General features: G+C 41.9%; 1 protein-coding gene across 6 annotated transcripts in view; it reads left to right on the top strand.

Annotated features, from left to right (window-relative positions):
• The first annotated feature begins 8,476 nt into the window (after positions 1–8,476).
• Positions 8,477–25,269, top strand: part of rgs19 (regulator of G protein signaling 19) — a 46,954-nt gene continuing 30,161 nt past the window's right edge. For 2 of the 6 annotated variants that reach the window (XM_030734271.1, XM_030734272.1), the window contains exons 1-2: positions 8,543–8,680; positions 13,166–13,274. In XM_030734271.1, the coding sequence (XP_030590131.1) occupies positions 13,260–13,274 (15 nt within the window). In that variant the 5' untranslated portion in view covers positions 8,543–8,680; positions 13,166–13,259. Of the gene's footprint in view, positions 8,681–13,165; positions 13,275–13,771; positions 13,801–14,048; positions 14,178–25,269 lie in introns of those variants that run through there. The other 4 variants (XM_030734269.1, XM_030734268.1, XM_030734270.1 and 1 more) reach the window with 3 other exon arrangements.

Below are 25,269 nucleotides of genomic sequence, written 5' to 3'. Positions count from 1 at the left end.
CGGAATTTCGTGTCGTTTTTATGCAACGCATCCGGTGTGAAACAGCCTTTAGTTTACAATCTGTTGCCAAGTGACTGATGATGACGTTGGTGGACGGTTGGTGACGCGTTTTACCCACAATACACTCGGAGAAAATATCGGCGATTCACTTGAAAATTTGCGTGTCATAAAGTTAAATGTAAGAGTGAAAATAAAGCCAGTCATGCAGCTACTACACCTACTACATCACTAAAGTCAGTCGGTCTTATAAAGTTTTGAGCAACCATGACTCAGTCCTGACTGTGGCAACCTTTAAAACCCCTGTGTAAAACATGAATGATGGGTGATGTACTGTATAGTGGGCGGTATACTGTGCACATCATGATACAATCAGGAGAGGGCCCACCTTCTCCACCTCGCCTCGGACGCAACAGAAGCCTGGCTACCTGAAATCTTATCCTCCTCCTTCTTTCTCCCATTCGGGCCCCCTCTAGGCCCAGGCCGGGGGCTTGTCGCCCTCCCAGCCCCCCCAGAAGCTCCGCCCCTGCTCAGCACTATATATTACCTTAATAGCTTCTGTCCAAAATCCTATTTATGCAATTGTTATACCTCTGCCCTCTTATTATTCGTTTTCCTCTTCCTCCTCCATCATGGCCTTCAGCTGGATCTGCCGGTCTGGACTGGAGTGAACGGTGCGCTCTTTCAATTTTGAAATCCAAATTGGGTGGTAACTTTAGGAAGCAGGCTTTTCACAAAGGCTTTCACATCGCCATCTTCTTTCCCTTCCGGTATCTGGAATATACGTAGGTTGTTTCGTCTTAGCCTATTTTGTAAATCATCACATATGGCTGTGAGTTGTTTTTCACATTGAAGCAGATATCGCATTACACGATGCTGTCTTGCTCCTGTTTCCTCCACCTCGCTCATTCTCCTTCCAGCTCACAAATTCTTTGCTGATGGTCACCAAGTTGGCCTTTAATGTCGGTCACAGCTTTTTCTAAGCGCTCAAGTGTCTGTGCTGTTTGTTTATGTCCCCTGTTTCCTCAGTTTCTCTATTAGTCTTGGTCTCGCACATTGCCTGCACCTTGCCGCTAGTAGTATCCAAGCTAGCGCTGTCCTCGCTCGGTGTTTTATCAGTTTCTTTCAAATACTTTTGTTTTCCATGTCCTCTAGTTCTTAGGGCAGAGGACATCTTGTTTGATAGTTAAATTATTTTCTGAGGGCCTTAAATATCTGCACTTGTCACATTTTTCTAGTTTTTTCTGATGGAGCCTAAATCCTAGCCTCTTACTCTTATCATGACGTCACCGGAAGTCCTCTCAAACAGGACTTCTGAGGGACAAGCTGGAGCTGTCAGGAGTTGACCACCACATGTCCCAATGGATACTGGACTACAGCAGTGGCCGCCCAGAATATGTGAGGACACGGGGTTGTGTTTCCGACAGGCTGGTCTGCAGTATGGGGGCCACACAGGGAACTGTGCTGGCACCGTTCCTCTTCACCCTCTACACTGCAGACTTTTCCATCAACGCCCCACACTGCCATCTACAGAAGTTCTCTGACGACTCTGCCATAGTTGGCCTCATCACAGGTGAGGATGACTCAGAGTACAAACAGTAGACCCAGGACTTTGTGGACTGGTGCCAGCGGAACCACCTCCTGATTAACGCTGCTAAAACTGAGAAGCTGGTGGTGGATTTCTGCAGGTGCAGACCCACCACATTGACACCAGTGAACATCCAGGGAGTGGACATTGAGATAGTGAATTCTTATAAGTACCTGGGTGTTCACCTGAACAATAAACTGGACTGGACTCACAACACTGATGCGCTTTACAGGAAGGGTCAGAGCAGACTCTACCTGCTGAGAAGGCTGAGGTCTTTTGGAGAGCAGGGGGCACTCCTGAAGACCTTCTACGACTCTGTTGTAGCATCAGCCATTTTCTATGCTGTAATATGTTGGAGCAGCAGCTTATCTGCAGCTGAGAGGAAGCAGTTAGATAAGCTCATCAAGAAGGCCAGCTCAGTCCTAGGATGTCCTCTCGACCCAGTGCAGGTGGTGGGAGACAGAAGGACTCTAAACTAAAATAACATCATTGATGGACAATGTCTCCTACCCCATGCACGAAGCTGTTGCTGAATTGGAGAGCTCCTTCAGTGACAGACTGTTGCATCCTACAGTAAATGCACAAAGGAGCATTACCGCAAGTCCTTCCTCCTATCACTGCTCCCAACAAAATCAATAGGTATTATATCAATGTTGGCATTTGCACAATCATTTACTCTGTTCTTACTTACTCTTAAATTACATTCTGCTGTTATTGCACATTTCGACTCAGTTGCACATCCATGGGATTGTGAGTCTGATATAGTCTTGTATATTGTATACTAATAATAATAATAAGGGTTAGGGTTTATTATTATTATTATTATTATTATTATTATCCCTGTTATTGCCAAACTTGTTTTTTATATATTGTTTTTAACATTTTAAGAACTTCTTGTGTGAACGTTTATATCTTTTGCTGCTGGTACACTGGAATTTCCCCTTTGTGGGACAATAAAGGCTGTTTCTATTCTATTCGATTCTATGATCTCCATAAACAGAAATCAATGAGCATGCGGATTTTTGATGCAGGAATCTTTCTGGTTTCTGTTTGCAGTGCTACTCACCAATCATGTTTGAGCAGGTAAACGGGACATGGTTGAAATACTGTTTTGAAACCATATTATCAATGCATGCCTCACACTCTGGAAGCCACACTCACTAGAGGCAAAACAGACCGTAAATATGCAAATGAGAGCTGAAACATGAAAACGCCTTTATTCAGTGCAAAGTCAATAGAGAGCCCAGTGTGGGCGGGGCTTAAATGTTCTCTGTCTTTATTGGCTGTGGTCTTAAGATCATTTAGCTTTTCAAATTTATTATCAATATTCTCCAATCTCATTGTACATTCTGTATAATGACAATAAAGGATTTGTTATCCTTTGGCCACAGTGTCAGAAGATCAGCTGATTTTCATTCTTTTGAAAGCCTGACTCTTAGTCTTGTCCATCCTAATTGGGAAAATCAAAAACCTGTTTTATTTATTATTATCTATCGTCCACCTGGTCCCTACTTAGAGTTTCTGTCTGATTTCTCAGACTTTTTATCTGATTTAGTGCTCAGTTCAGATAAAATAATTATAGTGGGTGATTTTAACATCCATGTAGATGCTGAGAATGACAGCCTCAACACTGCATTTAATCTATTGTTAGATTCAATTGGCTTCTCTCAAAATGTAAAGGAGCCCACCCACCACTTTAATCATACTCTGGATCTTGTCCTGACATATGGCATAGAAACTGAAGACTTAACAGTATTCCCTGAAAGCCCCCTCCTGTCTGATCATATCTTAGTAACATTTACATTTACTTTAATGGATTACACAGCAGTGGGGAATATGTTTTATTACAGTAGAAGTCTTTCTGAAAGTGCTGTAACTAAGTTTAAGGATCTAATTCCTTCATTGTTATGCTCTTCAGTGCCAACACAGTGCAGAGCAGCTACCTAAACTCTGCTCCCAGTGAGGTTGATTATCTCGTCAATAGTTTTACATCCTCACTGCGTATGACTTTGGATACTGTGGCTCCTCTGAAAAGGAAAGCTTCAAATCAGAAGTGCCTGACTCCGTGGTATAATTCACAAACGCACAGCTTAAAGCAGATAACCCGAAAGCTGGAGAGGGAATGGCGTCTCACTAAATTAGAAGATGCTCATTTAGCCTGGAAAAAGAGTTTGTTGCTCTATAAAAAAGCCCTCTGTAAAGCTAGGACGTCTTACTATTCATCATTAATTGAAGAAAATAAGAACAACCCCAGGTTTGTTTTCAGCACTGTAGCCAGGCTGACAAAGAGTCAGAGCTCTGTAGAGCCGAGTATTCCTTTCACATTAACTAGTAGTGACTTCATGGATTTCTTTACAAATAAAATTTTAGACATTAGAGAAAAAATTATTCATAACCATCTCAAAGATTATTCTTCATGTTCGGCTGCTTTCAGCACTGCTGGTATTTGTTTAGACTCTTTTGCTCCAGTTGATCTTTCAGAGTTAACTTCAATAGTTACTTCCTCCAAACCAGCAACATGTTTGTTAGATCCCATTCCTACTAGACTGTTCAAAGAAGTCTTTCCAATTATTGATGCTTCAATCTTAAAAATGATCAATCAGTCTTTATTAGTTGGCTATGTACCACAGACCTTCAAGGTGGCTGTAATTAAACCTCTGCTTAAAAAGCCATCACTTGACCCAGCTGTCTTAGCTAATTATAGGCCAATCTCCAACCTTCCTTTTCTCTCAAAGATTCTTGAAAGAGTAGTTGTAAAACAGCTAACTGATCATCTGCAGAGGAACGGTTTATTTGAAGAGTTTCAGTCAGGTTTCAGAATTCATCACAGTACAGAAACAGCATTAGTGAAGGTTACCAATGATCTTCTTAGAGCCTCTGACAGTGGACTCATCTCTGTTCTTGTCCTGTTGGACCTCAGTGCAGCTTTTGATACTGTTGACCATAACATTTTATTACAGAGATTAGAGCTTGCTATAGGTATTAAAGGTACTGCACTGCAGTGGTTTGAATCATATTTATCTCATAGACTCCAATTTGTTCATGTAAATGGGGAGTCTTCTTCACACACTAAGGTTAATTATGGAGTTCCACAGGGTTCTGTGCTAGGACCAATTTTATTTACATTATACATGCTTCTCTTAGGCAGTATTATTAGAAAGCACTGCATCAATTTTCATTGTTATGCAGATGATACTCAGCTTTACCTATCAATGAAGCCAGATGACACACATCAATTAGTTAAACTGCAGGAATGTCTTAAAGACATTAAGGCCTGGATGACCTCTAATTTCCTGCTTCTAAATTCAGATCAAACTGAAGTTCTTGTTCTCGGCCCCACAAATCTTAGAAACATGGTGTCTAACCAGATACTTACTCTGGATGGCATTACTTTGGCCTCCAGTAACACTGTGAGAAATCTTGGAGTCATTTTTGACCAGGATATGTCCTTCAATGCACATATTAAACAAATATGTAGGACCGCTTTTTTGCATTTGCGCAATATTTCTAAAATTAGAAACATCCTTTCTCAGAGTGATGCTGAAAAGCTCATTCATGCATTTATTACTTCTAGGCTGGATTATTGTAATTCATTATTATCAGGCTGTCCTAAAAGCTTCCTGAAAAGCCTTCAGCTGATCCAAAATGCTGCAGCTAGAGTACTGACAGGGACTAGAAAGAGAGAGCATATTTCTCCCATATTGGCTTCTCTTCATTGGCTCCCTGTTAAATCTAGAATAGAATTTAAAATTCTTCTCCTCACATACAAGGTCTTGAATAATCAGGCACCATCTTATCTCAAAGACCTCATAGTACCATATCACCCCAACAGAGCACTTCTCTCTCAGACTGCTGGCTTACTTGTGGTTCCTAGGATACTTAAGAGTAGAATGGGAGGCAGAGCCTTCAGCTTTCAGGCCCCTCTTCTGTGGAACCAGCTCCCAGCTTGGATTCAGGAGACAGACACCCTCTCTATTTTTAAGATTAGGCTTAAAACTTTCCTTTATGATCAAGCTTATAGTTAGGGCTGGATCAGGTGACCCTGAACCATCCCTTAGTTATGCTGCTATAGGCCTAGTCTGCTGGGGGGTTCACATAATGCACTGTTACTCATTCACCTTATTTACTTTGTTTATACTCCACTCTGAATTTAATCATTAATTGATATTAATCTCTGGCTCTCTTCCACAGCATGTCTTTCTCTCCCCTCAGCCCAACTGGTCGCGGCAGATGACTGCCCCTCCCTGAGCCTGGTTCTGCTGGAGGTTTCTTCCTGTTAAAGGGAGTTTTTCCTTCCCACTGTCACCAAGTGCTGCTCATAGGGGGTCATTTTGACTGTTGGGTTTTCTCTGTATTATTATAGGGTCTTTACCCACAATACAAAGCGCCTTGAGGCGACAGTTTGTTGTGATTTGGCGCTATATAAATAAAATTGAATTGAATTGAATTGAATTGAATTGAATTGGTTCACAGATTGTGATGTCAGGCTGGGAAATGTTTCAAATATTCATAAAATAAAAAGGGGGAGCTGTGTTATTTCACAGCTCCCACCATCAATCAATTTTTGTTTCTTGATGATGTTTCACCTCCCATCCAAAAGGCTTCTTCAGTTCTCAAACCAAATGGTGGAGAGACCCAGGTATTTAAACATCTGTGGCTGTAGTTCCCTGGAGGTGGTTATGACCCTCTATTGTTCATGTGCATAATCACATGTGCCAAGATGTGAGAGGAGGCGTGGGTCATTACAGTCAGTGGTTTTAGATGAAACCAATTTAGGACTTCGCTCCATTGTTTCATGTGACCTATTGAGGTAACAACAAAGGTTACACCTTTGTTCCAGTAAAAAGAAGTCCAGTCACCTTATTTCAAGCTCCAGAGACTACTATGACCTGGATAACTGAGAACCTACACTGACATACATGTTGGTCTAAAAAGTGCTAAAGAACGAAGGAGAAACCTCTCACAAGCTCCTGTTGGGCTGAGATTATAAATGCTTCTTGCTAAGTTTCACATTCATTTGCAAAACTACTTTCTGTCTTTTTTTTTTTGGCTGCAGAATCTGCTGCATTTTAACGGTCAGATGTGAAGAGCTGCCTTCTGTGACGAAGAGAAATGTGGACTGGTCCTGTTCTAAGGTGAAGTAATGAGTACAATATCCTGACTGTACAGGCAGCACACAGGTGAATCACATTTATAAAAACAGATTCAGGATCAGCTGTTTGGAGGTTCCTGAGTGAAACTGCTGGTAGATATTTGGTGAAGAAACACACCTTCTGCATTCAAGGCTGAATGTGTCAGCAACTCAGTGTGCAGCATCAGTGCCCCCATGTGGTGACAGGAAATACCGCACAGTGTGCAGGTGGCAGTTCACCTGTGACTCAGTGTATATAAAAAAACACCTGAGAAATGCCTTCCAGCTGAGTCAGTGTGTTTAAGTTCTCAGTGACCAGCAGATAAACTGCAGGTGGTGGAGCCACATTCGATATCAGAGCTCAGAGATATGATGCAGGCTGAGTTCAAAGGTCACTCTGATATCAGTCAATGAAGGCTGCGCTCCAGAAGGGGGCGCTCTACTGCAAAACACAGCCAGATGCAGGTAAAGGTTTCCTGTTTTCTCCAGCAGACTTTCTGTGGTTTTTCTGTGTCTGGGAAACAAAAGGCAGGTGTGTGATGTCCTTCAGGTGAGTCAGTGACTCCACCTCACCTGTGCACATTTCTACAATAATGTTCAATGAGTCGAAACAAGGCAGGAAACACTTCAGCATGTAAAAAAATATCAGGAAATACAATCTTGAATATTTTTGAATCTCCTATCTTCGGTCTCACTCTCTCCCCCTCTTTCTGGTGTATGGCGCCCCCTCCTGTCCCTATATGTGTCTGTTTATCCTGAAAGAAGTTGAAGGGAACTCTTCAGCTGTTTTCTTTGTTTTGGTTCTGAATGATTGACATGTTTTTGTTTCGGTTAAAATGAGCAACTCCAAAGCAACAGCATCTCCACTGAAACAGAAAATCTCGGGAAGAAACTTTAAAAAACGAACAAAGCAGATGCTTTTCTGTAAAACGTTCTCTGAAAACTATATTTCATGGTGACATCACTCCATCTCCTCCCAGATTAAACAGATGGTTTTATCTTTTTATCTTTGATCTTTCTGTCCGATGAGTTAAAAATAAACGTGATGCAGAGTAAAATCCAGCTCTGCATGTGAGGGACTTTTTTTTTTTTTTAAGAAATAAGAAACTGAAGAAGAGAAGCTGAGCAGAATGAAGAGCTGAACAATGATTTATGGTCACGTTGCTTCTCAGTTTTTTTTTTTAGTGCAAAAATAAAAGCATAAAAGAAATCAAACTGGTAAATCAAAAGGTGAGTACTCATTAAGCAGTGATATTCAGCCAGCAGATATCACAGCTGCTGAGATTTCTCCGTGTTTTTTGCTCTTTTAATTTTAAATGTTGAAAACGCTGTTACAAAGAGTTGACTGTAAAACAGCTGTGATTTTAATTTAAAAGGAGACAAACAACACAAAGCTGTTGGTCAAATTTCAAATTAAATATCAGAATCCGATAAAAAAAATGGTGTGCCCTTCTTATTCTTATTCTTCTTATTCTGGTCTCATATTAAACTTGTATATAAATCATGATATAGCTGCAGGTGGTTTCCTGCTGCTCAGGTGTTTCATTATAACCAAAACACACACTGTCTGAGGTGCAATAATAAACCACGTGATTCAATAACGTGAGTAGGCAGCTGATAAAGTTTTTTTTTAAACTCCAGCTCTCCTGTCTGCATGGACATTATGTATCTGCGCATGCGCTGTGGCGCCCGTCTCTGTGATCTCTCTCCTCGCTCTGTGTGGCTGTCTCTCTCTCTCTCTCTCTGGGAAAAACCCGAGCAGGAGGAGAGCAGCAGGAGGGGAGGAGGAGGAGAAGGACTCCTTCTTCTTCTTCTTGTTCCGATTCGGCGGCGGTGAAGCGTTATTGGAGTAAATGACAAAAAGCTCCCAGTGCGCGGCGGTGAAGGCAGACAGACGCACGCGGATGTGCCTCCGGAAGCGCAGCGGAAACCGCCCCGCGGACCTCCTTCATGCTGCCCAGATTGTGAGTATGAGCTCGGCTGCAGCGGAGGCAGGGACGGAGGGCGCTACGTTCACTTTAAGCCCCTGTGCGGGCTCCCGTCCACGGCCGCGCTCCTCCGCGCTCTGCCGGAAGGTCGCTCTCGGTGATTCCTCCCCCCCCCCTGCTAATAAACGGGCAATTTACAGGGAGGAGGAGGAGAACTCGTGTCTTTTTTCCTGCTTCCTCTGTGAATGACATTGGACCGACAGCTCGCAGGGGGAGGAATGGAGGAGAGGAAGTGGTTACTACTTTATTTCTCTTTCTTTCACTCAGTGTTTTTTTTTCTTTCAGCTCTCATGTGTGCGCTGCCAAAGTGAGGAAGACCTCCACTGTTTAACTGAGGAAGGCCCAGTCCAGACAAGCAGGAACAAACTTTACTCAGTCAGGCTGGAGCTCTGTTTGGATCTGCTGGTGTTTTGACAGAGGCTCAGATGTTCTGACAGATGTTCCGGTTTTCTGACAGATGTGATGTTCTTAGAAAGAACACAGTTAAGATGGTCAGCATTGTTCCACGTCTGATGGAGTTGATTTTGTTGCATCCTTGTTGCATGTGCAGCTCCGGCGTGAACTCACTGGCTGCTCAGGGCAGATCTTAAATTAATGCAGTGGTTTCCCGCATACAAGCTTTACATGGGCAGTGTTGTTTTACTAGCAGACAATCTCCTCGCTCTTATTTTGAAAGTTCAGTTACTGTTAACCAGCTAGCTCTGCCCCTTCCTGTCTTGATTGCCTTTCTGATTATGCTATATATCATTCAGCTTCCTCTGTCAGCCTGCTCTTCCTCCATTGTTGGACTGCAGCTGGTGATGGTGGTCCTGGTTCTGTTCTGGAGGGTCACTCAGACAGAACCTGCAGCAGATTGAGTCCTGAAAGTGGAACCAGGACCAGCAGCTGCAGGTCAACATGGAAAAGAGGCTGATAATTGATTTAATAATGTATTTGGGAAAGCGTGTGCATGCATGTAGCCCGTCACCCCAGGATGCACCCTGATGATGTGAACCAGTATGGTGTATTTTGATTGGGAACATGAAAACATTTAGAGGTGTAGTTCTGAGTGATTAGTCTAAAACAAACAATAACAAGTCTTAGTGAACAGGATATTAATCAGTCCTGAGACCCCTGCTTTCGACATATCATTGGGAGTACCTGAGTGGATGACTCAGTTTTAAACGTTTCACTTTTTAACCATAACTTTATTCATACACACACAGTGTTATCTATGATGGCTCACTTTTATCAATGCAACTAAATCCAAAATACTCCCAAAATAAGGGCAGAGAAAGTTTTGCAATTTTTTGGCCCTATGCCACTGGTCTGCCTTATATGGGCTACACCTGGCCCACAGAATGTGTCAGTACCATAAATGAGCTGTAAGTGCCAAAAGTGGCCCAGATGAGATTTTTAAACACTGACAAGCTCAGTCCTGATTTCTGCCTATGTGGAAAAAGTCTGAAGCTTTTTGTGAGCTGATTGAAATTTGAGTGAGATATCAGCTGGGCCTGAAGAAAAGTTTGAAATAATAAATAAATAAATTTGTAGGTGTAGAGTGTAAAAGAAGGTGATCAGATCCTGACGGAGGCGAATAAAACCAGAGCAAAGCTGAAACTCTGAATTCTTATGATAAAGTTGTAGAATTTGTTGTAGGAAAGAAGAAAGTTTGGAATCAATCATAGTCACTGATATAGTCTTTTTTGTGTGTCTGTGAGGTATTTTGAAACGGTTAGAAATATTACTAATGCAGTAACTCTTATTATGATTATGAGCTTTGTTGAATAGAAAAGGTTAACCCTGCTCGTAGGATGATCATGTGTGTCTAACATGGAATTAAACCATAAACCCTGGCAGTGTCGGTGCCTTGCTCTGTCCAGGTCACAGCAGAGAGTTGAATTAAATTCAGAGAAACGTTTGGGACAAACAGACATGAAGTATTCCTTCAGCTTTCCTTACAGTGGTCAGGGTGCACTTCCTTCCTTTCCTCAGTGCGTGGATGTATAACTGATGATGACTCCTACAGCTCATGTCAGGATAAGCTGCAGTATGGGGATTTATAGGAATGTTGTTGTTATGACCATATAAGGTGCTGGCTCTGGTTTCAAGAGGAAGAGACACTGAAAAGCAGAAATGAATGTGTTGTTGCGTTTAAGGAATCATTTTTCGAGCACAGATTTTACATGTAAGCCCTTCTGAGTCAAGTAAACACCTGTCCATTATCATTACTGCTTCATGTCCACCCTGCTTCCATTCTTATGTGTCTGAGCATATCAAATGTCAGCATGCATCCCTTCTTTATCCTCATTAACTCAGGTCTTTGGGTCCTTCCTGTTGCTGTTTCAGATTACATATTCAGCTTAAAAAAACCTGTCAGAGGTGATGTTTGGAGGTCATTGCAGTGATGTGTGTTGGTGTGAAAATTGTTTAAGGTTTCATTAAACATGCTGTGCTGCTCTTCATGAGGATATTTTCATCCAGTCTGTGGTTAACTTTCAGACTGGACATTTAGATTAAAGCACCTCTCAGATCAGATCGGAGGAGCAGGAGGTTTTTTTCTGTTTTCCTGTTGCCAGTTGGTACACACTTCCTCTTCCTGTGTCTTTCTTCATTGTGTCTGTTGCTTACTTCCTCTTTTTCAGACTGGTCATGTCCTTCCCTTCTGTCTCTCTGTTTCTGCCTTTCAGGCCATCTTTACTGATGTATGTGTGCGTGTGTCTGTTTCCCTTCCATCAGACGCTGCTGCTTTATCAGCCTTTTACAGTGACGGCATTCAAACACAGTAATAGTCATTCAGAGAACCATAACAGTGATGAGAGAGCCTCACTCTGCATGCAAAACTGGAGAGTACATTAAGCAGCGGTGGGACTCATGGAGGAACTCGTGATAACCATATGTTACTCAAGATGACGATCACAGTACCATGACTCTGTGTTACTCAATGCACTGCATACAGGCAAGGAAACTGCTAAAGAAAAACACCTAGAGTGGGTTCTAAATAAGGCCTTAAGTATTTTCATCTCCTCTCAGTCCACAAATAAACATTGAAACAATATGTAGTTATTCATATTACAACATATACATTGAGTCAGCTTGCATTCATCTGAATTAATGTTTGGAGGCTGTGGCTCAGCTGTGGTAGAGTGGATTGTCTTCTAATTGGAAGGTCAGTGGTTTGAGCTCTGGCTCCTTCATTCTGCATGGTGACGTGTCCTTGGACACAATACTGAACGCTGAGGTGTCCCTCAGTGTGAGTGTGACTGTGGCTTGTAGTCAGAGTAGAATACTGGAAGGAAATGAGGTGCAGTTTGCAGTGAGAGTCCATTTTACAGCCTTAATTTCCCCAAAATGGTCATTATTAGTTTTCCTGTTGAAACAGATATGAACAGTGATGAACCTCAGTGTCATGTTTCAGGAATTTAAACAGATTTTACTCTGTTAGGAGACATTTTTGTAAACAACCACTCAGGTTAGGGCAAGGTTGTGTTTCAGCCACATTACCTTTCCATTCCATCCTTATCATTTTATTTTATTTATATTTTTTATTTTTATTTATTTATTTTCTTATTTCTACCTTGTATTATTTCTTATTTCGGCACGTGGAGAATGGCTCCAACAAAATTTCATTGTATTGTGCAATGACAATAAAGATATCTTACATCCTTTGTCCTCATCCCCAATCGGTCGCAGCAGACTGCTGTTTGATGACTGGACTTCTTGAGTTTGTATTTTTGGTGTGTGTAGTTTCACCTCATGTTACCCTTCACTAATTTCAGTCCAACTGATGGCTGGAATCATTTAACAGAAAATGAAGTCCTGTTAAAGTCAAGTTGAATTATACTCAGCCCCAGCTGCTCTCAGACAGCAACAGTAAGCTCCATCTCCATTTCTGATGGGGAGGGGGTGGTGGTGTTCAGGAGAGTCTGGGGCCTGATCAGCTTTTAGTGTGAAGTTGAAATAAATTCATCTCTGCTTTGCAGATGCATATTCACCTCTGTTTGTGCCACTCATGAATCTGCATCAGTTCTGGTGTTTGCAGAGGTTTTGTATGAAATCGCACTGCGTGGAAACTTCACTGTGTGTTTGCTTGAACACTATTAAAGTTTTAACTGATTTACAAAGAAAATAAAAGAGTCGTTGTAACTGCTGTGAAAGCCTTCGACCCCCTTCTGGGCCCGGTGTCAGTGTTCCTGTGTTGCTCACTGAAAGTTCTATAAGTTTTTCAAAATGTCTTTACTGTTTTCACACTTGCGTACACACAGACTCACTGTGGCCTTTTTTCTCTCCTGTGTGTGTGTGTGTGTGTCTGTGTGTATGTTTGTGTAAACTGTGTTTTTTCACATTCATTCATGTATATCTGCATGTTTTTGGATTGTATGTGTGTTTATGGCATGTTTGCATGTGCATTTGTGCATTTCCCTTTTTGTGTGTGTGTGTGTGTGTGTGTGTGTGTGTGTGTGTGTGTGTGTGGGGATAAAGCAGAGGTCCGGGCCTGAAGGGTGGATGACATGCATGTGCCCGGCCTGCTAACATCGCTGAGGAAGCGCACTAACCGACTGGCCGCTCTCTCGACATGGCGGATGTTCTGGTAAAGCCCTCTGACTGTTTCTCCTCTCTGTGTTTATCTCTCTCTGAATATCAGAAACAGGTCCTGTCTTATCAGAAGCTGCCCCTTTAGCATTAACGAGGTCACACTAGCTCTCAGCCGTCCAAATTAACTCAAAGGAGTTCAAGAGCTGTCTCCTGTACTCACTTGCCACACAAAGATAATCATTACTTTATGGATATGACTTTGCAGCAGTAGCCTGGAAAAGCTCCTTTCCTGTTTCAACATGCACAGAGTTGAAACTGAATGTAATTTGATGCTCATGATTTCATCTGTCTAATTGAAATGAGTAAAACTCAGCCCAGACCAGAAGTACATGTAAGGAGTTTGTACATAATGTCATGTAGAGGAAAGAGGACTTGAGTCAAGCAAACAGCTGGGCTGTGAAGATGTTCTGATCTGCTGTGTAGATGTAGCTTCAGGACTGTCGGGTTCCTTTTCCTGCGAAAGAGAGAAACTTTGACAAGTTGAGACTGGACTGACTGCAGAGATGTGCAAGTTCAAGAATGTAAGTGCTGCTTTTTAGCAGCTTTTCCTTCTTTTCATGCCTTCATGGTGTGAATAGGGCCATGCAGTCATCACGGCAGGGTTGGGTTTGTGTGTGTGTGTGTGTGTGTGTGTGTGTGTGTGTGTGTGTGTGTGTGTGTGTGAGTGTGTGGACACCAGGTCTGATTCATCAAGTTTCAGAGAGAAACCAAGAACCCCTGTGTGTCACAATACCTCTGATTCCGCTTCCTGTCCCCCACCCTTCGTCTCTTCCTCCTTTACGGGAGTGAAGGCGTGTTGACTGATGGGAGTCATTGTGGCTGTTAGCAAGCGGCTCAAAGAAAAGAGAAAGAAGGACTTGTTTGTTGGTTGGTCCACCGTTGAATCGTCTTGTCTTTGGTGAGTGGCTGAATGCTTTCTGTGTGCTGGGGTTTAATGTAGCAGACTCTGGTTACTCTGGGCACTCCTGGGACCTTAGATCTGATAGATGCAGATCCAGTGTGCTTCACTCTCTGCTGTCGATACTGGTGATTGTCTACCAAAATGAAGGTTCATAATGCAGATTTTAAAATTATTAAAAAAACCCATCTATCGGTCACTGGGAAAGGCTCTGACAGACGTCTTTAGATAATGTGGAAAATGCGTCATCATCAACCGTATTTCTCAGTTCCTGAAAAGCTACAAACTCAGAGGTGCTGATTTTCATGTTTTGGCTCATAAACAACAGTTAGCATGTTCTGAATTTGAAAGTTCTAGATAGATTTCACAGTTTTTAGATGAACTTTCAGGGACTGAAATTCACATTTCAAAGCTGTGGGCATTCCACCTTAAATGATTTATACTCTGAGCAGGGATAGCACATGCCAGTCTTTACTTAGAGTGTGATTTGCTGTGTGTGTTTGTGTTTTGTGGGCTTTCTCTCTCTTGCCTGGGCTTTTACAAACCCAGCATTTTGTTTCACCTTTAGAAGCTTGAGCTGCAGCTCGATTCTTTGGATTGTCGCTTCACTTTAATAACATTGCTGTTACGTGTCTGAGGATCCTGACGAACAGCACTGAAGCTGCTGCTTGTTCTGGGGTCCCATTTTGTTTTGGTACATGAAATGTTTGTTTGTTTTGCTTGGAATAGATGCAGTTAAAAATAACAAGTTAATTCTAAAATCAATCACTACGAGGTGCTGAAGATAGAGCTGAGTGTGAAGGTAAAGCAGTCTATCTATGGTCCTGCACTCCCCGCAGTTCGTGTGGCCATTAGCTGTGGGTAGTGACGTGAGATTGAGGCATTAGAAAGATGCCCAGAGTAGAGCAGCTACTCCTCTGCATTGAAAGGAGCCAGCTGAGGTGTTTCATGTCCAGCTGAGTTCCAAGGGCACTGCTGCGTCTGCTGCTTAAATCATAGGAGTCTTTTTGTAGTTCTTTCTTTCTGAGGGTTAGCTGATGGAGAAAGAGTGTGTGTTTATTTCTGGAGTCAAACATTAAGTAAATTTCTTTAACAGTAACTTTTCTATAATTCTGTCTGTTTCTTATTTTGGACAGAAGCTGTGCTCAGAGTGTTTCAGTGGGATGTTAACATCCTTGTAGTCTTAAAATGGGCTTGTGGCAGCCTGTTTGGTTGCAGACTGTGTGTGTGTGTGTGTGTGTGTGTGTGTGTGTGTGTGTGTGTGTGTGTGTGCGTGTGCGTGTGCGCACACGTGCTCTGTATAAACGTGCAGTAGCCTAGTTGTGTGTATGTTTAGACAGGCATCTCCTTATAAGGAAAGGGGGTGAATCTGGAGTTTGATGTGGTTTGATGTGGTTTGTCGATGCTCAGCTGAAAACCTCGAATGTGTCACCTCAGAGCAGTTCGGCTGATTTAGAGACCCACTTACTGTGTTTGAGTGTGACTGCTGGAAAAGAAAAGTGTGTGTGTGTGTGTGTGTGTGTGCGTGCGTGTGCGTGTGCGTGTGTGTCTGTTCAACATGTCGAGGCATGAGGTTTTGGAGGTGCTCCTTTCCTTTTTTCTCCCCCAGGTGACTCGCTGAAGTCCACCTGTGCTGTCAGCCTTGTCTCTTTTATATGGTGAAACATAAAAATGTGTCTTGTTCATATTTTTCCCTTCGAAACGAACCTTTCATGTCTGCAGCAGCCAGGAAAACTGAGCTGTGAAAAAAGTGACAGCCGTTGTATTTTAAACCAAACCAAACACTTTAACTAAGTAATTTTATTGGCCTAACAAATGAAGACAAACCACAAAAGAAAACATATTTTAGGTCTAAAACTGATACTAAATTACTGATATTTTCTTTGTGGGATTTGAGTTGCAGCCTCTGGAGTGAGCGCTGGAATGAGCACCACCCAAGCCTATCCCAGCTGTTGTAGTGTGAGAGGCGGGGTACACCTGGACAGGTCACCAGTCTGTCGCAGGGTTAACACAGAGAGACAGACAACCATTCACACTCACATTCTTACCTACAGTCAGGTTAGCATCACCAGTTAAGATGAACCTATGCATGTGTTTGGACTGTGGGAACAGAGTGCCATCTGTGAAACAGGAAACTGTTTGTAAACTGTACCTGCAGCAAAGGTAAAGGTATTACTCTAATTGAGAGGACATGAAGAAGCAGATCAAACATCAGATGGCATTTTAAAGGTTCGCATGGTTTTTAATACCTTCTGCTGAAAACGCAACATTCAGTTGATCAAATGACTAATCAACGATCAGTCGATCAATTGATCGACTGATCGTTGTCGCTACCAATCTCTGAATTTCACTGACATTCCGACTCTGATTCGTGTTCCTGGACAGAATCTGTAGATTTATGTCCTTTATCACTTTTGTCTTCAGCTAACTGCTGTGTCAAAAAGACGCTTTAAAGATTAGAAACAGAACAACAGGAGTCTGTCTGTCTTTTGATCTGTCAACACACGCACGCACGCAGAGGGTGGTGAGATTATGACATGATAATCTTTCAGATTAATACTTGAAATGAGCACTTAATTACTTAAACCCTGTTGGCAGGCACAGCTCTGTGTGTGTGTGTGTGTGTGTGTGTGTGTGTGTGTGTGTGTGTGTGTGTGTGTGTGTGTGTGAGCCCAGCTGTGCAGAGACAAACTGTGATCACAGTGAAGGTATAAAAAAGATTTTAAATCCCAGCTTGCTCATGTGGCGAGCGTACGGACTTTTACAACCAAACACACATCATGCGACCATCAGGCTTCAGGTCACCACTGTGCACCTTGAACTTCACATCACATTAACTGTGAATAACAACTAAACGTTCACGCAAAAACTTATGTTCTAGTTCAGGATGAATCTGGTGATAGTGAGCACCGATCAATAATCTCTAATTCTTACTGTGAGATGGGGAGTCATTCTTTATGTGTAAGAAACATCAGGCTCCACTTAAACACTTTGCTTTAATAAGTTTCATTTATTTTCCCTGGTGTAATTTAAGCTCAGTGTGAGAGTCTTTTCCCTGCTCTAATAACAATACTACTAAATACTGCTAATACTACTAAACTAAATATTATACTTATAGTAATACTAATAAAAGTTACAAAGTGTTTCACAAGACAACATAGAAAAGAAACAGCAACTGGCAGTAAAGAGGTTAAAAAGCAAAAATTTAAATCAAAAACAGGTCAATTTAAAGCAAATATAAAATAATTAAAAAGATCGCTGATGAAACATAGAAATAGACAAAATAGAAATGGCTGAAAGTGGAGGCCCAGAGAAGGCCTGCTTATAAAAATATGTCTTTAAAGACAAGAAGGAGCTCATCTGTGTTTAATCAGACACAAAAAGAAAAACCTCCAGCCTGCTGACCCTCTGCTGGCAGCTTCAGACACACAACAACTTAAGATCAGCTATGTCACTGATACCTGATCCAGCTTTTTGAGCCATGATCTGACCAATATGTGACAGATATCAGAGACTGACATCTTTCTGCAGAAGCTCCTGTGAGACTTTCCTGGACTCTGTCAGAATAACCTGATCCAAGTGTTCAGATTTCACTCCATTAGTTGACTTTGTTAAACCTCATACCAGATCTATACTACAGTCGCTGCAGATCACTTCAAAGATATTCTGGTTGATCATTTTTTTGTCCTCTGACTGTGATACAAACAACCTCAGTATGGCACCGCAGTTCTTCCTATACTCTAGCACATGGGGCTTTCTGAATGGTGAAAGCTGTTTAACATTTGTTCAGGTGATGACTGAACTGGAAACATCAGAATGGTGACATTTGTTTTGATCGCACTGTAGTGGACGGTTATTAATCGTCTCTAAAACAAATGAACCGTTATACATGTCTGGCCTCTTCATTTCTACATGAGAAGTAAAAGTAAACTAGTGTGTGTGTGTGTGTGTGTGTGTGTGTGTGTGTGAGAGAGAGAGACACAATATGGGTGAAAAGACTGAGTGAGTGTGACTTCATGTTTTCTAAGAGTTTCATTTAGACAGAATTTTTAGAGAAAAACTAAAAAGAAATCCATCTCTCGTCTTTACCTCTAAACAAAACTGGTGTGCCAGGTGGAGAGGTTACACCTCTCATGGAGGGAGATAAAGAAAAATGAAAGAAAGAAGAGAAAGAAAGAAGAAGCTAATGGGCTCAGTATACTTGCCACTGTTGCACTTGTAAACTGTACTGGACGCCAAAAGTGATGTCACATCCTCTGACACCTTCTGCACTTTGGTGTTTCAGCCAGTCGTGCAGCTCAGTTTTTCCTCAGCACCAGGCTGAAGACACAAATGTACAATTATGTTGGTTTGTACCACCATTTTAATGACATATCAGAGATTCACAGATTACACAGATTAGACAGAGGGAAATGTTGCAATAGTTTGAAAAGATGAGACTTTCTGGAAAAAAATGAAAAAAAAAAATAAAACAACTCTGTGATTTCTTTAGTTTTGACATCTTCTGCTCTTGTACCAGCACTGATATGGAGGTTTTGTCTGAGTGGCGATACTTATCATTCAGGAGAATGCTGCAGCGAGTACATGCACCCTCAGCGCTGTATAAACGGTACAGAACTGTGGCGACATCACAATTTGCGTGCGACTCGAGCAATGTGGCGAGTGTAATGGGGCCCATAATGTGAGCAGACATATCACTTCCTCTTTTTCTTTTCTGTGTGTGTTTAATGGGATCATCGGGTCAGAGTGTTAATCTGATTAAACTGGAAGCCTTAAAGATGTCTTTCTCACACACACAGAGTGTTAAAGGAGATCGGGTGAGTGATGAGAGTCTGTTTGGTCTTCTTTTCCTTAGATACTTCAGGTTAACTGTGTGTTTGTGTGTGTTTCAACCATGAATGTACTCATACACTGAATTTGTCGGCAGACACATGTTGCACTCTTGTTCACACACTAAGGAAAATACTGTCATGTCCATAAGTTTTGGACAAAGACACATGATTTAAAACCACAGTGGTTTTAAATCTAACCATCAGAATGTGACCGAAGTGCAGACTTTCAGCTTTGATTCAAGGTGTTAAATTACAGTACTGCATTAACTGTTCAGGAATTACAGCCATTTTCATACACAGTCCCCCGTTTTCAGAGGCTCGAAGTATTCAGATAACTCAACATAATTTTAAATATAAGGATTGTTTTTAATACTTGATGAAACCTGTGGACATCACCAAATGCTGTGTTCCCTACTTCAGATGCTCTTCATGCCTTTACTGCAGCACCTTCAGCTGCTGCTTGTTTTTTTCTTTGGGGGACGTCTGATTTGGTTGTGAAATGGTTGTGATCAGACAGACACATAACATTAACTCCAGGTACACAGACTAGTTTTATCAGATGGTCATTTTTTAAATCTAAAAACATGTTTCTATGTTTATCTGTCAGCTATAACTGATGTCTGTGAATCACTGTGAGCTGCATGCTGAGATTATTCCTACGAGCCTCTGGTCAGTCTGAACTTACTGTTCAACATGCCTGGGCAGTACCGTGCTGCAGAGGTTAGTCAGAAAAGTCTGGGTTTGAATCTGCTGCTTGGAGGAGTTTGTAAAGCTTTAAGTTGAATTTCTGCAGTGTTTATGACTGTCACAGCTTTGTTTACATATTTACATATTTACTCATCTCCTGCTCTGCTGCACGCTCATGCTCTCTGCAGCATCTCTGCAGCATTGGCATCAAAAACACGGCTGTCCTGAGTGAACAGCTGGAGATTGACATTAGCTGAGCTTCATTCAAATTTAAATGAAACAAATACACCCAGCTTGATGATGACAGCTTTGACCTGGAGTTAAACACCCTGTGTGTGTGTGTGTGTGTGTGTGTGTGTGTGTGTGTGTGTGTGTGTGTGTGTGTGTGTGTGTGTGTGTGTGTGTGTGTGTGAGTGTGTGACTGTCAGTGTGGACTGACTGAGATTATTTCAGAATTTTACTGCAGTGCTTTCATTCTTTATTTACTTACAAGTTGTTACATTTTTCTCAGTTTTTTGTTTTCATACGAATGCAGCTGGTACAAATTCATTCAGTAAAATAATTTATAAACTAAGACTCCTCTAACACATGCTAAACATCAGACTGTGTGAGTTTCATCTGATGGTTTCACATGATGGTGCAGAAGTCTGAAGTAGTCTTCCTACGTACTTATTCCATCCTCTCTGTTTAATGGTTTCAGCTCCACTAGCAGACAATCAGCACACAGCAGGATGCTTCCTCCACCAGCAGCTACACTTTTCTTTCTGAATGCCTCCTGTTTACTCCTCCAATCACACATCTGCTTACTGTGATCAAACAGCTCCATTTTTGTCCCCTCTGACATTAACACTTTTGAGCAGAACCTGTTTCTTGTCCTTGTGGTCAGATACAAACTGAAGGCAGCTTCTCAGTCATAGACATGTAAAACTCTCTGATGATCCACTGATTTCGGTTCATGTTGGGCCTGAACTTTGCTGGTTTCTGGTTTCTTTGATCATCTGAACTGTCTTCCTGTCAGCTGGATCACTGTTTAGGTCTTTTTTGAAGGCTACAGTTGTTTATAAACTTGTCATTCTTAGACCTGCTCTACGCATTGTTTGCATTTAACTGAGTGTTTCAATCTAGTTCAGTGGAACAAACATTTTCTCTCTCAGCTGCAGTCATAACAGGACAGAAAGTGCAGAGGCCTTAAAAAAGATATGTTGGGACTTTCTTCAGTTACTAAGTTAATATCAGGAGGGTGTTACAGTTTTAACCCTTTGCTTATTTCAGAAAACCCCAAAGAGTTTATTTTCAGTCTTAAAGCTATTTGTTGTCTTAAAGCTTAAAGTTTTAAGTCTTAAAGCTATTTGTTGTCCAGTCATTCAGACCCACACAGAAATGATTTCAAACATGATGTTACCAAACTTTCACGTCCACGGCAAGTGTAAACAGTTTGTGGCCGTGATTCTCCTCAAAATCATGTTACAAATCTCAAAGTAATGTGACTTTCCATCCATCCATCTTCGTCTGCTTCTCCAGTTCGGGGTCGTCGGGGGGCTGGAGCCTATCCCAGCTGTTATGGAGAGGCAGGTATACCTGTACAGGTCACTTTTCTATTACAGGGTTAACACAGAGAGGTTATCCATACGTGTGACTATGCGTGTGAACGCATAGTCACACGTATGGATAATTTAGAATTACTAGTTAACTTAGCATGCATGTCTTTGGACTGTGGGAGGAAGCCGGAGAACCTGAGAGAACCCACAAAGGCACAGAAAGAACCCACCCAGCAGGTGAATTCAAACCCAGTACCTTCTTGCTGTGAGGCAACAGTGCTAACCACCAGTGGAACTTTTATTTCAAGAGAATAAAAAAACTAAAGCATATCTATTTAGATGTCAGAAATAAAAATGTGATTCAGAATAATTTAGACATTTTAGTCCAAAAGCATTTGTGTGTGTGTGTGTGTGAGAGAGTGAGAGAGAGTGAGAGAGAGTGTGTGAGAGAGAGAGAGAGATCGCAACTTGGTCACATGTTGGGTCTCTCACTTCCTCTCTTCTATTCACACCCTTTATTTTGTAAATCTCAGGTTTCTATTTCTTCTTTTATTTTTCATCTCTTTTTATATCTCGTCCTATTTTATGTTTGTCTTTTTTCCAAAGAAAGATTGAATCAGAGGTTCTGATTTCAGATTTTATTTTCACCTTCATGTTGTTTCAGATCAGCTGACTCTGATGTGATGAAGCCTTCAGGTCACTGAGATAAACTTTTGTTCTTCATCTCATTGTCAGATGATGAACAGGCAAACATTCCAATCTTGATCACTTCCTCTGGAGTTGACAGTCTTACATGGTAAAATGTTAAACGTATGTATACAGTGGCTTGCAAAAGTATTCATACCCCTCGAACTTTTTCCATACTTTGTCACATTACAACCACAAACATAAATATATTTCACTGGAATTTAATGTGAAAGACCAACACAAAGTGGTATACAATTGTGAAGTGGAACAAAAATTATACGTGATTCAAAACATTTTTTAATTCAATTCAATTTCAATTCAATTTTATTTATATAGCGCCAAATCACAACAAACTGTCGCCTCAAGGCGCTTTGTATTGTGGGTAAAGACCCTACAATAATACAGAGAAAACCCAACAGTCAAAACGACCCCCTATGAGCAGCACTTGGTCAAGTCAAGTCAAGTCAAGTCAAGTTTATTTATAAAGCACATTTAAAACAACGACGTTGACCAAAGTGCTGTACAAGACAGTGGAAAGGAAAAACTCCCTTTTAACAGGAAGAAACCTCCAGCAGAACCAGGCTCAGGGAGGGGCAGTTTATTTTTACAAATAAAAAACTGAAAAGTGCGGTGTGCAAAAGTATTGAGCCCCCCTGAGTCAATACTATGTGGAACCACCTTTTGCTGCAGTTACAGCTGCAAGTCTTTTAGGGTATGTCTCCACCAGCTTTGCGCATCTACAATAGTGACAGAAATTTTTGCCCATTCTTCTTTGCAAAACAGCTCAAGCTCAGTCAGATTAGATGGAGAGCATTTGTGAACAGCAGTTTTCAGATCTTGCCACAAATTCTCGATTGGTCTGAACTTTGACTGGGCCGTTCTAACACATGAATATGTTTGGTTTGAAACCATTCCATTGTAGCCCTGGCTTTATGTTTAGGGTCGTTGTCCTGCTGAAAGGTGAACCTCCGCCCCAGTCTCAAGTCTTTTGCAGACTCCAACAGGTTTGCCTCCAAGATTGTCCTGTATTTGGCTCCATCCATCTTCCCATCAACTCTGACCAACTTCCCTGTCCCTGCTGAAGAGAAGCAGCCCCAGAGCATGATGATGCTGCCACCACCATATTTGACAGTGGGGATGGTGTGTTCAGAGTGATGTGCAGTGTTAATTCTCCACCACACATAGCGTTTTGCATTTTTTCCTAAAAGTTCAAGTTTGGTCTCATCTGACCAACGCACCTTGTTCAACATGTTTGCTGGTTCCCCAACATGGCTTCTGGCAAACTGCAAACGGGACTTTTTATGGTTTTCTTTTAACAATGGCTTTCTTCTTGCCTCTCTTCCATAAAGACCAGATTTGTGCAGTACATGACTAATAGTTGTCCTGTGGACAGATTCCCCCACCTGAGCTGTGGATCTCTGCATTTGGTCCAGATTCACCATGGGCCTCTTGGCTGCATCTCTGATCAGTGCTCTCCTTGTTTGGCCTGTAAGTTTAGGTGGACGGCCTTGTCTTGGTAGGTTTACAGTTGTGCCATACTCTTTCCATTTCCAGATAAAAGATTGAACAGTGCTCCGTGAGATGTTCAAAGCTTGGGAAATCTTTTTTATAGCCTAAGCCTGCTTTAAACTTCTCCACAACCTTATTCCTGACCTGTCTGCTGTGTTCTTTGGACTTCATGATGCTGTTTACTCCCCAATATTCTTATAACCAACCTCTGAGGCCATCACAGAGCAGCTGTATTTGTACTGAGATTAGATTACACACAGGTGGACTCTTTTTAGTCATTAGCAGTCATCAGGCAACTTCTGAATGCAATTGGTTGCACTCAGAGAAAAGGGGGCTGAATACTTTTGCGCACCGCACTTTTCAGTTTTTTATTTGTAAAAACTGTTTTGAATCATGTATATTTTTTTTTTCCACTTCACAATTGTATACCACTTTGTGTTGGTCTTTCACATTAAATTCCAGTGAAATATATTTATGTTTGTGGTTGTAATGTGAACAATAAGTTTGGGTTAAGGGTTTGAATCCCAGTCGGGGCATGCATCCAGTAATGCTAGACCCCCATGCTACCCAAACCTACCTTGGAATATGAGTGAGAGACATATAACTGAAGCCACACTGGCTTGGATTTTACCCGAATTAACAAGGTCCGTGTCAGGTGTTGAGGAACCAGGGCATACTGATGATAAGTGGGCTACTGAAACAAGAATATGGCATAAATGGACACGAGATGAGAATTGGGAATTGTTGGAATGCTACTATGCATGTAATCCCAGTGAAAGGGGTTACATAAAGAGGATGTGGGACCTATGGGTTCTTTGACATCCAACATACAGACTGACATTGACACAGCTAGTAGCTCAGTGTTCCAACATCCACAAGAAGCAACTGCTATCACAGCTAGAGATTGATGTGGTGCAATACAAATGCTACAGCAAGGGGGAGCAGAATGTCCAGCCAGGGGGGGAGATATCATCCCCACACTTCAAGATTGGGTACCAAGCCCCAAGAACAACTGGTACATTGAATGCCAGAGCAGCTGATCTGAAAGAGAAGATCATGGCTGGAAACACTGATCCTTAAGAAGTTTGCCTATAAGATGAACAGACACGAGGAGCAGTACTCTCCATGGAAAAGAAGACCAGAAGCTAAGATCAAGGCAGCATGGAGGGAGGTTAGCCAGCTATCAGAGCTGCAGAAAGGTGTGATGAAGAAAGGGATGCCTAAGAAGTACAACAAGCTGTCCACATCTGAGGCCATAGAAACTGACTAGCAAAGACTCTCAGTCTTGGCTAACCACTTGAAGAGGTATACCAGAGACATAGAAGCCAGGAGAATAAATCAAATGTTCCTTCACTGAATCATCTAAGGTGTACTCTCAGAGGCAGGGGAACAATATAAGAACAGCCCCCCCCCCCCCCCCCCCACTCACTAAGGCTGGAGATGAAGAAATACTGGAAGAATATACGGGAGAAGGAGGGATGCAACACAACAACACTGCTCAGTGGCTAGTGTATCTAAGAGAAGACCACAGCAGCCTCCCTGAACAGGATCCAGTAACCATCACAGTGGCAGACATCCAAGAAAGAGTCTAAAATATGAAGAGCACAAATGAACCAGCTGCTAATGGCTAAGACACACCCTGAATGGCTGACCAAAGGCCATGCTGATCCCCAGAAGGGACCAGTCCCATCCAACTACCGGCTAGTAATCTGTCGCAGTACCGCATCCTTTCAGGCATCAGAGTACCGAAGATGAACAGGCACATGGCTCAATACATGAGTGGGGCCCAGAAAAGAATTGGTAGAAGTACCAGAGGAGCAAAACACCAGCTACTGGTAG

Source organism: Archocentrus centrarchus, chromosome 7 (genome assembly GCF_007364275.1).
Source record: "Archocentrus centrarchus isolate MPI-CPG fArcCen1 chromosome 7, fArcCen1, whole genome shotgun sequence".
NCBI classification, from domain to species: Eukaryota; Metazoa; Chordata; class Actinopteri; order Cichliformes; family Cichlidae; genus Archocentrus; species Archocentrus centrarchus.
Note: the sequence above shows the minus strand (reverse complement) of the source record. Positions and strands in the feature narration are given on the sequence as shown.